Genomic DNA, 15,227 nt, shown 5'->3' with positions numbered 1-15,227 from the left:
CATGCTACTCGGGAGGCTAAGGCAAGAGAATCGCTTAAGCCCAGGAGTTGGAGGTTGCTGTGAGCTGTGTGAGGCCACGGCACTCTACCGAGGGCCATAAAGTGAGACTCTGTCTCTACAAAAAAAAAAAAAAAAAAGGATGACTCTTGGACAGATACGGTTCTGCAAAGAAATGCCAAAGTCGTGTTTCCAGCAGGGTCCATCAGGATGGACCCGGGGAGGTCCACACACAGCCCATCTCCAGATGGGAAGACACTGGCGGCAGCTGGCAGGCCTCAGAGCTGGCTCGCATTCCAGCAGGGAGAGGAGGTCGTGCCCCCCGTGGAGAGACAGTGAAAACCCACTGTTCCTGTGCCCACATCCCCGTCTCTGTTCGTCCGCACCCTGGATATTTGCAGCCCGTTCACACGAGTGGTCTCAGCCTCCCTTGCTTCCGGATGTGGCTGTGGCAAAGCCTCCTTGGGAGACTGTTGTTCTTGACAGGTGACCAGGGCCAAGGTAGGGAAGAGCAGGCCCCACAACCCCTACAGCTGGAGCATAGGCCTTTTCAGACTCCTCGGACGTGCTCAAGAAAACAGGGCATTAGCTTCCTGCTGCCTTTTTGGCTCCCAAATCCCGGAAAAGAACCTTCATCATTTATCCCATTTGCTGCTGCTTCTTGCAGCCCAGGACTCAATAATAATGAGGTGTTCTCATTAGAGTTTTTTTCACACAGAACAACACCAGATACTGTGGTTGCTCAGGTGGTTGTCTGTTCATGAATGTGAAAGGCCCTTTCCTGGAGTACCACCCCACTGGCTTTCTGCTAAGAGGTCTCCTTTGAGCAAGAAGCTTTCATACAGGGTTTTAGGTATCTCAGCTCTTTGGGGGCAAGCTTGGGTCATAAATGCCTTCACATTGCCTTTCTGATTTCCGGGTTCCCTTTTACAAGAGGGGGCTCTTGGTGAATCAGAAACATTGACAGCAGAGGCCTTGCTGATGTGGAAAACACTTTATTTCGTTTTAAAATGAAGTCATTATGAACTGAAGACATGGGGAAAATGGAATTGCCAGCTTCACCATGCTTTCAAATGTTTGGGATCTCAAGATTTTAAAGAAAAGAAGAGCTTTTCAGAGCTGGTTCCATTGCAATTCTGCCTTGTAGGAGGGAGACCACCTCTCAAAGTCTCGTCCAGCTCTGGGATTCTACAATGTTAAACTGGCCCCTGACATCAGATTTCCCTCACAAGGCAAATTTTTGTGATGTCAGAATTTCTGGAAACAACAGAACATTGCTACAGCCTCTGTTGAATGAACTTTTTCTTCTCACCCCAAAGTTCATGCTACCCCAGTAACCACTGGGAGATAGACAACTGAGGCAGGGAGAATTCAACTCTATTTCACTTTAGTTCTTCAATAGAGCTTTCTGTCTCCTTCTATAGAATAAAATACATAACCAGCTGTTTCAAAATTACAACTAGAAGTTGAGTTTCTGAAAGCTGAATAGCACTGCTACTCTATTTTATGATGTAACTATTTCTATGGGTAGTAGTAAGAAAATGAATATAGAAATAATTCAGAAAGAGTAAAAATGTCAACTCTGTTTAAATTCATTATGATGATTAATGTCATCATCATGGGATTTTAGGTCCCATAAGAATGAAATAAGTTATTGATAAATATAACTTGAAGGAAGCAATGAATGAAAGACTTTTGAAGATACATTGACCTCTGTCATGTAAAACATTAATTTATAAAAAAATTATGATTATGGCATTTTCTTTTTAATGATAGATGTTCTGGTTTCCAAGGCTAAGCTGACAGAGGCAATTTATTTCCTTTATTTGTTTCTTTGATTGCTGATCCCTCCAGTTCCGTTGATTCTGTCTGGGGAACAGTAAGACCTCGAGCTGGCATTTGTCATGGGTCAGTCACTTGGGTTTCCCTCAAGAGAAGTTTGAGCATGTCTGGGAATATGTCACATAACTTATTCAATTATACTGCAAAGATTGAAACTACAACGAAAACCAAAAAATAAACTATCAATAAATATCTAAAATACACAAAACATTTTAAATACATACAATGGAAAATTATTCAGCCTTAAAAAGAAATGAAATTCTGACACATGCTACCATGTGGATGAAACTTGAAGACACTATGTTGAGTGAAATAAGCCAGAACAAAAAAACACCCCTTATATGAGATACCTAACATAGCCAAATTCAGAGACAAAAAATGGAGTGTTGGTTGCCAGGGGCTGGTAGGAAGAGAAGAATTGGAGTTTTATGAGTGTAGGATTTCAGATGGGAAGGATGAAATAATTTTAGAGCTGGATGATGGTGATGGGTTCACAGCCATGTGAATGTATTTACACCACTAAACCGTATATCTAAAAATACTTAAAATGGTAAATTTTATGTTTAGATAATTTACCGCACTAAAAAATACCCTTACCTTCATGGGGCTTATAATCTAGGAGAAAAAGATAACGAGCAGATAAAATATAAATTTTTAGAAAGTAGATCAGCTATTTTTTCATTCTATATCGGCTTTTGTTTATTTATTATGTATTTATTTATTTGAGACAGAGTCTCACTCAGTTGCCCTCAGTAGAGTGCTGTGCTGTCACAGCTCACAGTAACCTCAAACTCTTGGGCTTCAGTGATTCTCATGCCTCAGCCTCCCACGTAGCTGGGACTACAGGCACCTGCCACAATGCCTGGCTACTTTTTGTTGTTGTTGTTGTTTGTTGTTGTTGCGGTTGTCATTGTTGTAGGAATATCAAAGACTTAATGGTCTGGAAAGAGGATAGGCTCTGGGCACTCTGCTTCCTGGAAGTTTGATTATGAGAATTCCTCTTCAGTAAAATGGAGACCACGAAGCCCACTCCATCAAGTTAAATGTAACTTGTTCTACTCACATCTTGGCACAAAGTGAGGAGTCAATGAAAATTAGCTCCCTTCCTAAATCCCTCAAAATGCCTTCTCTGAATGTGTTGTTTATTTGTGAGCTATGTTCAAGGTGTAAGTACTTTCATCTAGAAATTTCAGCAAACCTATTCCTGTGTTCGAGTTTTTATAACTCATTCTAGAAATATAGTGTAGACATAAAGAAGACTGGCTCATTGAACACCCTGGGAAACAAGCCAGATACATTTATCTGACTCTTATTTAGCTGAGAGGGAATTTTCAAAGCATCAGGTTGGTAAAGAATTCGAAACAAGAGCTAAGTTTCCCTTTTTTCAAAAAAAAAAAAAAAGAAAAGCCAAGTCTTTGATATTTCTACTAGCTATTTTAAAAAATCAAAGCCATATTCCACTTTTAATCTTAAAAGGCGCTTATCACTTAACAAAATACAGTATATAAGGTTATAGATTATATATAAGTGGGCACCCTGGGAGATGGTTTTAAGTGCATAGTCTCCCAAGAATGGTTTCTTTCCCAGATGCAGGAGTGAAGGTGTCTAAGCAGCACAATGGGGGGAAAGTGGAAGAAAAAACAACATTCCAAAGTGATTCTTAAAGATTTTGATTCAAAAAGAAGACCAAATGTTCTTATATTTTCAAACTCTGTCTTTAAGTTTATCCATCTGTGTAATGCATGTATTTTGGGTATTTTAACATATAATACATTATATTGTACTGTTACTTTTGTTATTTTTTTAGAGACAGAGTCTCACTTTGTCACCCTAGGTAGAGTGCCATGGCATCACAGCTCACAGCAACCTCCAGCTCTTGGGCTTAGGTGATTCTCTTGCTTCAGCCTCCTGAGTAGCTGGGACTACGGGCGCCCGCCACAACACCCAGTTATTTTTTTGTTGCAGTTTAGCCGGGACCAGGTTTGAACCCTCCACCCTTGCTATATGGGGCCAGTGCCCTACTCACTGAGCCACAGGTGCCACCTGGCTATCAGCTTCTTAAAAGCAGGGTGAACAGCTACTATGGCTCTCAGCTCAGTGTCTGACATCCATTCATTTATTCACTCACCCAACAACTGTTAATTGCACATCTACCATTTGATATCATGGAATGAACAGAAAGAGAAAAAATTATAGAGGAAAATTAATAAGTAAATTTAAATATTGTGGGGCAAAACTTGCAAGCCAGGAGAACTCTGGGGAGAAAATGAGAAAAAGATGTTAATATAAACCAGGTTTACTGAAAGCATTAAGAGGAGTCTTATATCATAGGATTTATTTTTATGGCCAGTGTATATACTTCTAAGTTAAAGATCTCTTTCTTTTATCACTCTGACTATTTTATGTGATCTAAGACTCCTACAGTTTTTGTATAAAAAGCGAATAGACTCAGGGTGAGTAAAATAAATCTAATCAATGTATATTTTCAAATGAAAATGTGAATTGAGTAGTGAAAATTTAGAGGAAAGAAAAATGACATAAACTATTTTTTTCTTTGGTTGTAATTGTCATTATTGCAGCCTCAAGCTGGGTTCGAACCCGCCAGCTCCAGTGTTTGTGGCTGGCGCCCTAGTTGCTGAACTACAGGTGCTGAGCCGACATAAACTATTTTCTAATGGCAAAAGCCTGAAGTCCAGCTTGCAATGTCAAGCTAACTGCATGGATTCTTAGAAAAGAATTTGTTCCCTTTTCAAACAAAAGGGAATAAAACATGTTGCCAGGCACAGTGGCTCACACCCGTAATCCTAGCACTCTGGGACACTGAGGCAAATGGATTTCTTGAGCGCAGGAGTTCAAGACCCCTGAGCGAGAGCAAGACTCTGTCTCTACTAAAAATAGGAAAAAAACTTAATAAAACAATACATGTTGCTATCACAATGTACAAATGGCACCTAGATTTATTTCAAATACTATTTTTGTGTATATGCTATTATGAAATACAGTACTTGATTTCCTATTTCTTTAGGATAGATTAATTTAAATTCAATTTTTCAGAGTATCAGTCCCAATTTTTTTTTAATTACCATAGTTAAACTTTTCTGATGAGGCAATTTTATGTTGATAATGTGCTTCTTTCTCTCCGGTCTTTCCCAGTGCCAGGCCTTCTGGTCTTGTCCACTTCAATGTAAATGTCAAGTGTGCTTTACATCTCAAGATCCCTTCACCTACAGAATACAGAAATTATTTCTGATTTTTTATGCCAGGATATGGTATGCTCAACCTAATTTTTTTTAATTCCACAAAACAATTAATTTCACAAAACTTCTATACCAATGTTTCAGAATCGCAGAAAGATATTAATTATTAAGATTTCAGTATGTATTTCTAACATGCCTTGTGGCTTTATTGTTTTGTTTCCAAGGCCTTCCCTTTCAATCTGTCATTGACCACTCTCCCTCAGCTTTTCTAGACTTTTCCTCAGAAGCCTGTTACTTGGCCTAGGCCCAGGGGCTCACAACTGTAAACCTAGCACTCTGGGAGACTGAGGCAGATGGCTTGCCTCAGATCTCATGTGTTCAAGACCAGCCTGACAGCCAGAGTAAGACCTCATCTCTAAAAATAGCCGGGCATTATGACTGGTGCCTGTAGTCCCAGCTACTAGGGCGGCTGAGGCAAGAGAATCACGTAAACCCAAGAATTTGAGGTTGGTATGAGCTGTGACGACACAGAATTCTACTGAGGGTGACACAGTGAGACTCTGTCTCAAAAAAAAATAAATAAATAAAGCCTGGGGCAGCGCCTGTAGCTCAGTGAGTAGGGCTCAGCCCCATATACCAAGGGTGGCAGGTTCAAATCCGGCCCTGGCCAAACTGCAACAAATAAATAAATAAATAAAGCCTGTTACTTTCCTCACACCTGTGACCTCTGGTGGATCACTTGCTTCCCCCATGGTCTAGGAAATTCAATACCCTGTCTTAGGTGGCACTGATTCTTTTACCTTACTAGGGTCTTCATAAGACCCAAGAGCTCCATAAGTCTAATCCATTTTCATTTTTTAAAGTAGGGCATACTGAATCAATTAATTTCCAAGACTTTTTGTTTTAAACATTCAGATAAATTCTGAGACAATAAATACTCCATGAGTGATCAATGTGACTCTACGGATTGAAAACTCCCCAGGATAGTAGAGCCTAACGCATCCCAACATGGTATCAGCCCTGCTGAGCTCAAATCCTGGCTCTCCTGAGAAGCCTACAGCAATTTTTTAATGGATCCCTGAGCATCCTTCATCATTCATCTGTCCAGACACCAGTTACCTATTGTATGCCAAGGGTACAGCAGAGAATGGGGCAATCATGGTGGTTCACTAGGCTGACTTTCTAATGAGCTAAGTTCCCTCATCTTTAAGACGGAAATAATAACTGTCTTGTAGACTGTATCAAAAGTTAAGTGAAATAAAGCACATAATGCATGTGGAAATAAATCAGGGATAACTGTCGTTATCCAGTACTTAACGCAGTGCCTAGCACATAGACTCTCCACCCATACTGGCTTCATTCATTCATCGTTGACTGTGTCTACACATGGCTCCTCACCACCTCTGCTCCATACCATCCATCCATCACTTCCTTGTCCCTAAAGGATAATCTCATTAAGTCTCCCTGCTTCATAATGAGATGATCTTTTCAAATCAGACCAGGCCAGTTTGCAGGACGCCATTGCTAAGGCAGAGTTATTCTAGAAGCTCTCTCTGTGCCCGCTGCACAAATTTCCCCCATCCATTTATTTATTCTTCCCAGGTTATCACTTTAAGGCATCCAATCAGAACAAAATAATATAGTATCTCTTTTTAGTGGTGAGAAGTTTTTTCCTCTGTAGGATTCTTCGTGCGATGTTAATTGAAACAAGAGAGAAATGGATAGAATACGACCTTCTTAAAACACCTTCATTTAGATCTTCATACTATGAAATGGATCCTCTGTAGTTGTTTGGAGTTATTACTCAAAGCCTGAAGGATACTTCCCAAAGGTGTTTGTGAGTTCAAGCGTAACTCTGGCAAGAACCTAATGTTTAATGCTGTGTGTACTTGTTTCTAGACACTGTTAGGAGTTGTGTAGCTAAGCTGTTCTTCACCTGCTCCCTGAAGGGTCATTACTGCCTATACAGCAAATCCAGTTTCATTCTCATCAGCCAAGAACCTCAGCCGTGGATCCAAATCATGTTTCTATTCCAGCAGGTGTGTATAATTTGTGTTCATCAGACTCCCTAATGAGCTGATGGGTATGAGTTTATAATCATTTTTATTGAATTATTAATTATGTAACAAAGTTGATATGCAGATAATGAATACATATGTATATATACATAATAACCTTTAACATGAATTCTCTACAATTTAAGATAGTTTCCCTATAAAAGACTCTGTATTATTAATTAGTAAGCCAAACATATTAATATCTGAAATATCTTTAGCTTTCAAAAAAAAAATACTTTTGGTTCAACAATGACTTATTTGGCAGAATAGCTTTCCTTATATAAAACTAGCCTTTATTTCTAGTCTTGCAATCTCTAATTGATGTTAGTGTCAATGCATTGTTTTTTAACATTATTAAGATATTGAAATGCCACTTTTTTCTACAGGATATGTTTATATAAGTGAAACTACATAAAGAGCATCTTATAACTTAACAAGGAAGAATTTTTTCCTTGTTGTTGTTTGGGATTCATAGAGGGTACAAAGAATTAGGTTACACTGATTGCATTTGTTAGGTAAAGTCCCTCTTACAATTGTATCCCGCCCCCAAGAGGTATGCCATACACCATGACCACCCCCATCCCACTCTGTCCTCCCCTCTCTCCACTCCCTCAAACCCCTGTCCCCCACCTTGTATTAGATCATCTACTGGCTTCATAGTAGAATTGAGTACATTGGATTCTTGCTTCTCCATTCTTGTGATGCTTTACTAAGAAGAATGTGTTCCACCTCCATCCAGGTTAATACAAAAGATATAAAGTCTCAATCTTTTTTAGTGGCTGAATAGTATTCCATGGTATACAGCTTGTTAATCCATTCCTGGGTTGGTGGGCATTTAGGCTGTTTCCACATTTTGGCAATTGTAAATTGAGCTGCAATAAGCAGTCTAGTGCAAATGTCCTATGATAAAAGGATTTTTTTCTTCGGGGTAAATGCCTAGTAATGAGACTGCAGGATCAAATGGGAGGACTGATTTGAGTTCTTTGAGGGTTCTCCATACTTCCTTCCAAAATTAGTTTGCAGTCCCACCAGCAGTGTAAAAGTGTTCCCTTCTCTCCACATCCATGCCAGCATCTGCAGTTTTGAGACTGTGATGTGGGCCATTCTTGCTGAGGTTAGGTGATATCTCAGGGTAGTTTTGATTTGCATTTCTCTGATGATAAGGGACAATTGGGTAAATAAAGCCATATAGTTACCACTAACTATATGACTAACTAAGCAGACAAAAACATACACAGGGGAAAGGATGCCCTATCTGATAAATGGTTCTGAGAACACTGGATAGCCACATAAAAAAGAACGAAACTGAGTCCCTGTCTCTCACCATATAAAAGGATTAACTCAAAAGAGATTAAAGACTTAAATGTAAGACTCCAAACCATAAAAATTCTAGAAAAATACATGGAGAACCCTTTGGGATATTGGGCTCAGCAAAGAATTTATGACTGTGAGCTTGTGCAATTAAGTTCATGAACGCAACCTAGAAAAAGTGCTACACACCTCATTGCTGAATATCACTGTGGTCACCTTCAAAGTATTCCCCCTGGGAAGCTCTGCACTGACACCACAGCCTAGTCCACCCTTCAAACCTATCTTGGAATTCTTTTTTTCTGGAATGGCCAATACAGCTGTTGTCATACCAGGACTGACAATTAAGTTCATGAACTCATCCTAGAAAAAGTGCTTTAATAACATGCTATACATATACTGTGTAATATATACCATGGAGCATTACTCAGCCATAAAAAGAAATGAAATAACATCTTTTGCAACAACCTGGATGGAATTAAAGACCATGATCCTACATGAAGTATCTCAGGAATAGAAAAACAAATGCATGTTCTCATTTACAAGTGGGAGCTAAACAAGGGATACCTATGGTCATAAAGTGGTGTAATAGACATTGAAACTAAGGGAGAGGGAGGGAGGATGATAGATGCCTGTTGGGTACAATGTGCATTGTTTTAGTGATGGGTACACTGAAAGCCCTGACATGATACCAGAAAAAAAGTGTACCCCTTAAGTCTATTGAAAGAAAGAAATATTTTTGAGACAACAAATTATATATTATGTTTCTCTCTTTAATCCCCTTTAAGAGCCTGTTTCCTGAGCCCTTATCCATACAGAGTCATTCTGTGCAATTCCTCAGAGCTCTGTGGGAGAAGACCCAGGCAGGTGGTGCTCACAGCTTTGAAGCAGCCATGATGGAGTCCACGTTTCCACAGCAGAAGGTAAATCCTTCTTCCTTGGATGTGTTATTTTAAGCCAAGATTCAAGATTGCCTTTAAACAATTTGCCTCTTTCTTAACAGTTCATTTTTTCCCCCTTCTTCCCTTTACCTTCTTTTATGTAGTATCATCATCAAAAAACACTTACTAAGTAATGATCTTCACGTGGTGCCATGGTGGACTTAGGGCAGAGTAGTATCACTAGACAAGGTCACCGTCCTAGGAGGTCCATAGACTGACACAATACAGCCCATTCAGAACTACACGAAAACTGTATGCACATATGAAATAGACAAGCGTGGTGGCTCGCGCCTGTTACCCCAGTAACTGAAGTGGGAGGATTGCTTGAGCCCAGGAGTTTGAGACCAGGCTGGGAAACCTTGTGAGACCTCATCTCTACAAAAACAAATTTTAACAAATTAGCCAGGGATGGTGGCATGCACCTGTAGCCCCAAGTACTCAGGGGGCTGATCCCAGGAGTTCAAGTTGCAGTGAGTTATGATCATGCCACTGTACTCCAACCTGGTGACACAGCAATACCCTACCCCCCCCCCAAAAAAATATATATGTGATAGATAATACAGATAGATAAATGATTGACAGATGATAGAGAGGATAGATAATAGATAGATAGATAAATGATAGGTGATAGACAGACAGACAGACAGACAGATAATGACAGAGCAGCAGGAATCCGGCTCCAGGTTCTCTGGTGCTTTGCATTTCTTCCCTGCATACTTCCTCTCATTCCCTTATCCTCTATTATCACCACAAAGCAAAAAGTTGAAGATAAAATGTTGAGGAAGAGAGAGCATGGTCAAGGTGAAAAAGAGCTCCACAGAGGCATGATGTGAGACACAGAGCATTTCAGCCGTGTACAAACAGGGCACCACTCTCAGGGTGCAGTTGACTGAGACCTCCTGGCAGGGAGCTGAACTGGGGAAAGGCCAGAGTGTGAAGCTATAGTCATCCACTCAAGAGAGTGAAACCAGAGCTGGAGGGACATGGATATCCCCATGGGAAGTCACAGGCCTAGGTACAGCAGGAATGATTAGAGGAAGCCTGACTGGAGACAGGAACTCTGCTTAGATGGCTACTACCATTGTTAGGCAGGAAATAAAGGCGCTATGTCTTTCCAAAATTCATAGGGGGAAACTTAAACTTCAAAGTGATAGATTTACAAGGTGGGGCATTTAGGAGGTGATTAAGGCATAAGAATTGGAGCCTCATGAATGGGATTAGTAAGCTCATATTAGAAAAAGACTGGACCTAGCTAGGCCCTGGCCTTTCCACTTTCTACCATGTAAGGATGCAGCTTTCAAGGCACCATGTTGGAAGCAAAGACCAAGCCCTCACCAGACACCGAACCTTCCTGCTCCTTGACCCTGAACTTCCCAGCCTCCAGACTGTGAGAAATAAGTTTCAATTATTTATAAGTTACCCAATCTCAAGTATGTTGTTATAGAAGCACAAACAGACTAAGAAAGAAGGACTGAAATCTTTCCAACTTTAGAGTTGGAATTTGTAGGAAGAGGATGGAGTAGAGAGCCCTTAGGGAAGTCAAATCAACAGGACTTATTGTCTGATGTGGAAAATGGAAGAATCCAGGATCACAAAGGAAGTTGGTGGGGATTAGAGGGAATGAGAAGCAAACTACTTGTTTGGATAACAAAGTGGTGAAGGTGGTTGAAAGTGTGGAGTTTAGAAAGAAGGCTGTGACTGGAGATGTGGATTTGGGAGTCCCAAAGTAGCACTTGATGTCATGGCAAACATGGGATCACTCGAGGGGAATGTGAGACTGAGAGAAGAGAATGGTTATTGATCTTTCCTAGTGAACATTACCAGCTTCTCTCTTTAAGACTTTTCTATACTCAATGACTCTGATTATCTTTGTTTTGCCTTTAAGAAATGCCAATAATAGGTATTGGCTACTTACCTGGCAAACCAGAGCTTCTGGGAGTATGTCATGATCATGGTCTCTATCCTTGTTTTACTTCTGAGAAGGGGAATAAACATGCCACTATTAAATAAGTTCAAAGTACAAATAAGTGTAAATTAACTTATGAAAACCTGTCATACTGGCTTGGCACCCATAGCACAGTGGTCACGGCAGAGGCCATATAAACTGAGGGTGGTGGGTTCAAACCCAGCCCAAGCCAGCTAAACAACAATGACAACTGCAACAAAAAAATAGCCAGGCATTGTGGTGGGCACCTGTAGTCCCAGCCACTTGGGAGGCTGAGACAAGAGAATTGCTTAAGCCCAAGAGTTTGAGGTTGCTGTGAGCTGTGACGGCATGGTACTCTACCCAGGGCAACATACTGAGATACTGTCTCAAAAAAACAAAACAAAAAAAACCTGTCATAGTGTGAGGCTAACTCAATAGTTCTTAAGTGCTGAAGAATTTTAACAGGATGAGAAATAAGTATGATTAATCAGAATTGTATTTATAATGGTGTGTAAGACACCAAGGACCTCTCTAAGTATTGCATCACTGTTTTTTGGCTTTGGTTTAAGAATTCAAAATGCAGTCCTAAAAATAAAGGAAATGCCACAATTACAACAATCTGAAATAAAATTGAATTCTTTGCACATTTTGTTCAAATTCTTAAATGTTGTATCACGTTTAAAGACAATGCCTCAAGTTCTCATACATTTTTCATTGCGAACTGTATCTTAACTAGAGGCAACTAGTAAATTAAAATTTGGCGGGCTGTTTCAAATCCTAAGAGATTAAGAATATTGGCAAAATAGTTTTATGCATGCTGACAAATACACTGACTCACATTTCATTTCTTCTATTTCTTACCGATAAATATTCCTCTAGGGGAACATTAACTGTAAACCAAATTTTTTTGAAATTTTTAAAGTTGTATAATTTGGGTTTATTCATGAGTAATGGACAAAAATGATATCTGGAAGAGACATTATGTAGCAAAGTTATCTGCCCAAGTATTTCTTTACCTTTTTCTTTTCTTTTCTTTTCTTTTTTTGAGACAGAGTCTCACTATGTCACCCTCAGTAGAGTGCATCAGCAACCTCAAACTCTTGGACTTAAGTGATTCTCTTGCCTCAGCCTCCCAGGTAGCTGGGATGACAGGTGCCCACCACAAGACCCAGCTATTTTTTGTTGCTGTTGTCATTGTTGTTTTGCTGGCCCAGGCCAGGTTCGAACCCGCCAGCCTTGGTGTATGGGGCTGGCGCTGTAACCAGCATGCTACCAGCGCCCAGACCCAACTATTTCTTGAATTGATTTTCTCCTATGTTCTATGAAGTGTTTTGGGTACTGAATTCAGGATAACCATGAGACAGTGCAGAGTCTGCTTTATTTTCAAGCTTTGTGCCAGTGTATATAATACGTACACTAATGATCCAGCAGAGATGATTACGTGTTTTTCTGCTTCTGTGATGGAGTCTCACTGCAGTCATTTGGATTCAGGTACACGAGGAAAAAGGAAAAAAGTTCTGAGAAAATGCCCGAGTGTCTGCAATGTAACATTCTGGAAGAAATGAAGACAAGTTTGTTATTTTGTAGCTGCTTTTTAATAGAGCCTTAGGATGTTAGAACTCAAAATTATCAATAAGGCATGTATTAAATTACTGGCTGCTTGAGGGCAGAGATTTCACCGTGTTTACCTTTGCACTGCCAGGGTCACAGGTGCTTGGCACACATAGGCTCTCACTAACTAGTAGGTATCAATTGAAGGCATTTTTAAAACGATGTCATTTTCCAGATGTTAGAGCTAGGTCAGTAGCAGAGTCAGAGCTGAGGTTCATGCGCTGGTGCTTCACTCCTCCGGGCACAGGAGAGGGTGGCATTTCCCTGCCTATTAAAGAAAGACGCAGCCATGTGACTTGCTTCAGCCAACGAAATATGCTGTGTCACTTCAAGCAGAAGCTTTTAAAAGCCAGGGTACCATTTTGTTTCTTTGTTTCTTCTCTTCCCACGGTGGTAACTGTATAAGCAGAAGTTGATACTAAGTTGCCAGAAGATGGAAAGAGCCTGGATTTCTGAGCCACCAGAGGGAGGACTGCTGCTCTGGAGAACCACCTGGTCCCACCACATGTTTCACATGAGAAAGAAACAATCTTTCATTTTGTTAAAAACTAAAGTTTTGGCGCTGGTTGTGGCAGCATAGCCTAGAATAGGTTGATTGGTTCACACACCCACCATGAGCCACATGAGAATACAAGCTTCATAACAGCAAGGACCTTGCCTGTCTTATTCATTATAGGATTCAGGTTGTTGATTTCCTTAGGTAATCTAATCCATTAGACTAGGCCTACACAAGTATATATACACATTAACTGATTATGTGTATGTATTAGTTATATTTGTGTGGTTTTTGGACCAGTCTGTTCTATTTATCTGCATATTAACTCTTTCCATAAAATTAGAATGATTTAATTATAGGAATGCTTTATTTTATTTCATTTTCTTTTGAAAATTTACAAACTAGTTTCACTTCTCCAGTTTTCTGGTTATATTTTACTGTCACTTCAGAAAGTATCAAAAATTATCCTGCTAGAATTTAAGTTAGAACCCAGTTAACCTGCTAATTGGCTAAGGAAATCCTAACACCTTTGTAATATTCATTATTCCCACTTAGGAACCTGGCACGTTCGGGTCTTATGAACCTGTGCTCATTCAATTATTATTTCTTCTCACTGCTCTGTGACTTTGAGAAACTTTCTCTTTTTTTGCATGTATCTTAAGTTCGTGAATTTTCTGTTCTTTTCCATTTTTCTCTTAGGGTGTCTCATCTTGGTTGACAAGTAAATTTTTGTGTCCGCTGTACATATTTCAAATATTTTCTTTCAGAAAATTCACTGAAGAGAAAACTCAAATGGCCAAAACACATAGAACAAGAGGTTCAGATTTATTAAAAATCATTGAAGTAATTGATTTAAATTTTTTTAACTGTCATATGTTTTAAATGTTATAGTGTGCAATGTAGAAAACTTAATACATGCAAAAAGAAAAGTATTTCAGAGTGATTTGTAAACACTGCAAAGTGTAAGATGGGAGAATAAAATTATTATTCATCCATATAAAAGAATATTTAAAACAATGATGAGACGGGCGAGGAAAAGAAGTGATAATATAAGTCTTAGCGAAGATGTGGGAAAAATTGGGAATGTTCATATACTATTGACGGAAATAAAACAGGTATCCTGCTTAGGAAAAAAGCACTTAAGAAATAATATATACTATATTTTATATATATATATATATATATATATACATGCGCGCGCACACACACACACACACACTCATGAATCACAGCTAGCTGACCGTCGAGATTGGTGAGTAATAATGCTAGCTTTCCAGGAGTCTTAATTCCATTTAAAGCTTATCAGAAGAATGCTGAAGCACAAAGAAGTTTTTCAATATAACATACAAAAATGTTCCATCCTAGACAAAGTCAAAGACAAATTCCCATTTACAGCCTTCCACACGTGACAATCTGGCAATTGCTGGTTATATTATCTTAATACACTTATGTGCCCTGTTATCCTGCAATTCTACTTCTAGATAAAATTCTTAATATGTGCACCAGGACACATGTTCAGATATACTAACTGCAGCATTGTTTGAAGCAAATAATTAGCACCAATACAAATGGCCATCAGGAGAGGAATGGAGAAAAATGCTGATATATAAGGTATCCCAAAGGTCGCCCATAAAGTCACCGCACGTAGGGAAAATGGGAAATTGTAGCTAAATGTGCCTTTATTTACAAAATATTCATTATAAAATTGTACAAGATGTTTACAAAATCTTCTGTATGTGTTTGCCGCCTCTTTGTACAATTTTGTACATTTGCAACATTTGAGACACCCTATGCTCGTGCCATACAGGGAGTTACAGTAACTCAGTTAGACCTGTATGTGATATCATGAAA

The 15,227-nt window shown here is 39.4% G+C and overlaps 1 protein-coding gene across 2 annotated transcripts in view; it reads left to right on the top strand.

Annotated features, from left to right (window-relative positions):
• Window positions 1-15,227, top strand: part of VEPH1 (ventricular zone expressed PH domain containing 1) — a 246,934-nt gene that overhangs the window by 165,783 nt on the left and 65,924 nt on the right. For both annotated transcript variants that reach the window (XM_053600821.1, XM_053600822.1), the window contains exons 10-11: window positions 6,936-7,075; window positions 9,190-9,324. In XM_053600821.1, coding sequence (XP_053456796.1) covers window positions 6,936-7,075; window positions 9,190-9,324 — 275 coding nt within the window. The remainder of the gene's footprint in view (window positions 1-6,935; window positions 7,076-9,189; window positions 9,325-15,227) is intronic.

The sequence above is a fragment of the Nycticebus coucang genome, chromosome 8 (genome assembly GCF_027406575.1).
Source record: "Nycticebus coucang isolate mNycCou1 chromosome 8, mNycCou1.pri, whole genome shotgun sequence".
Lineage (NCBI taxonomy): Eukaryota > Metazoa > Chordata > Mammalia > Primates > Lorisidae > Nycticebus > Nycticebus coucang.
This window is presented reverse-complemented; position numbering and strand designations above follow the sequence as displayed.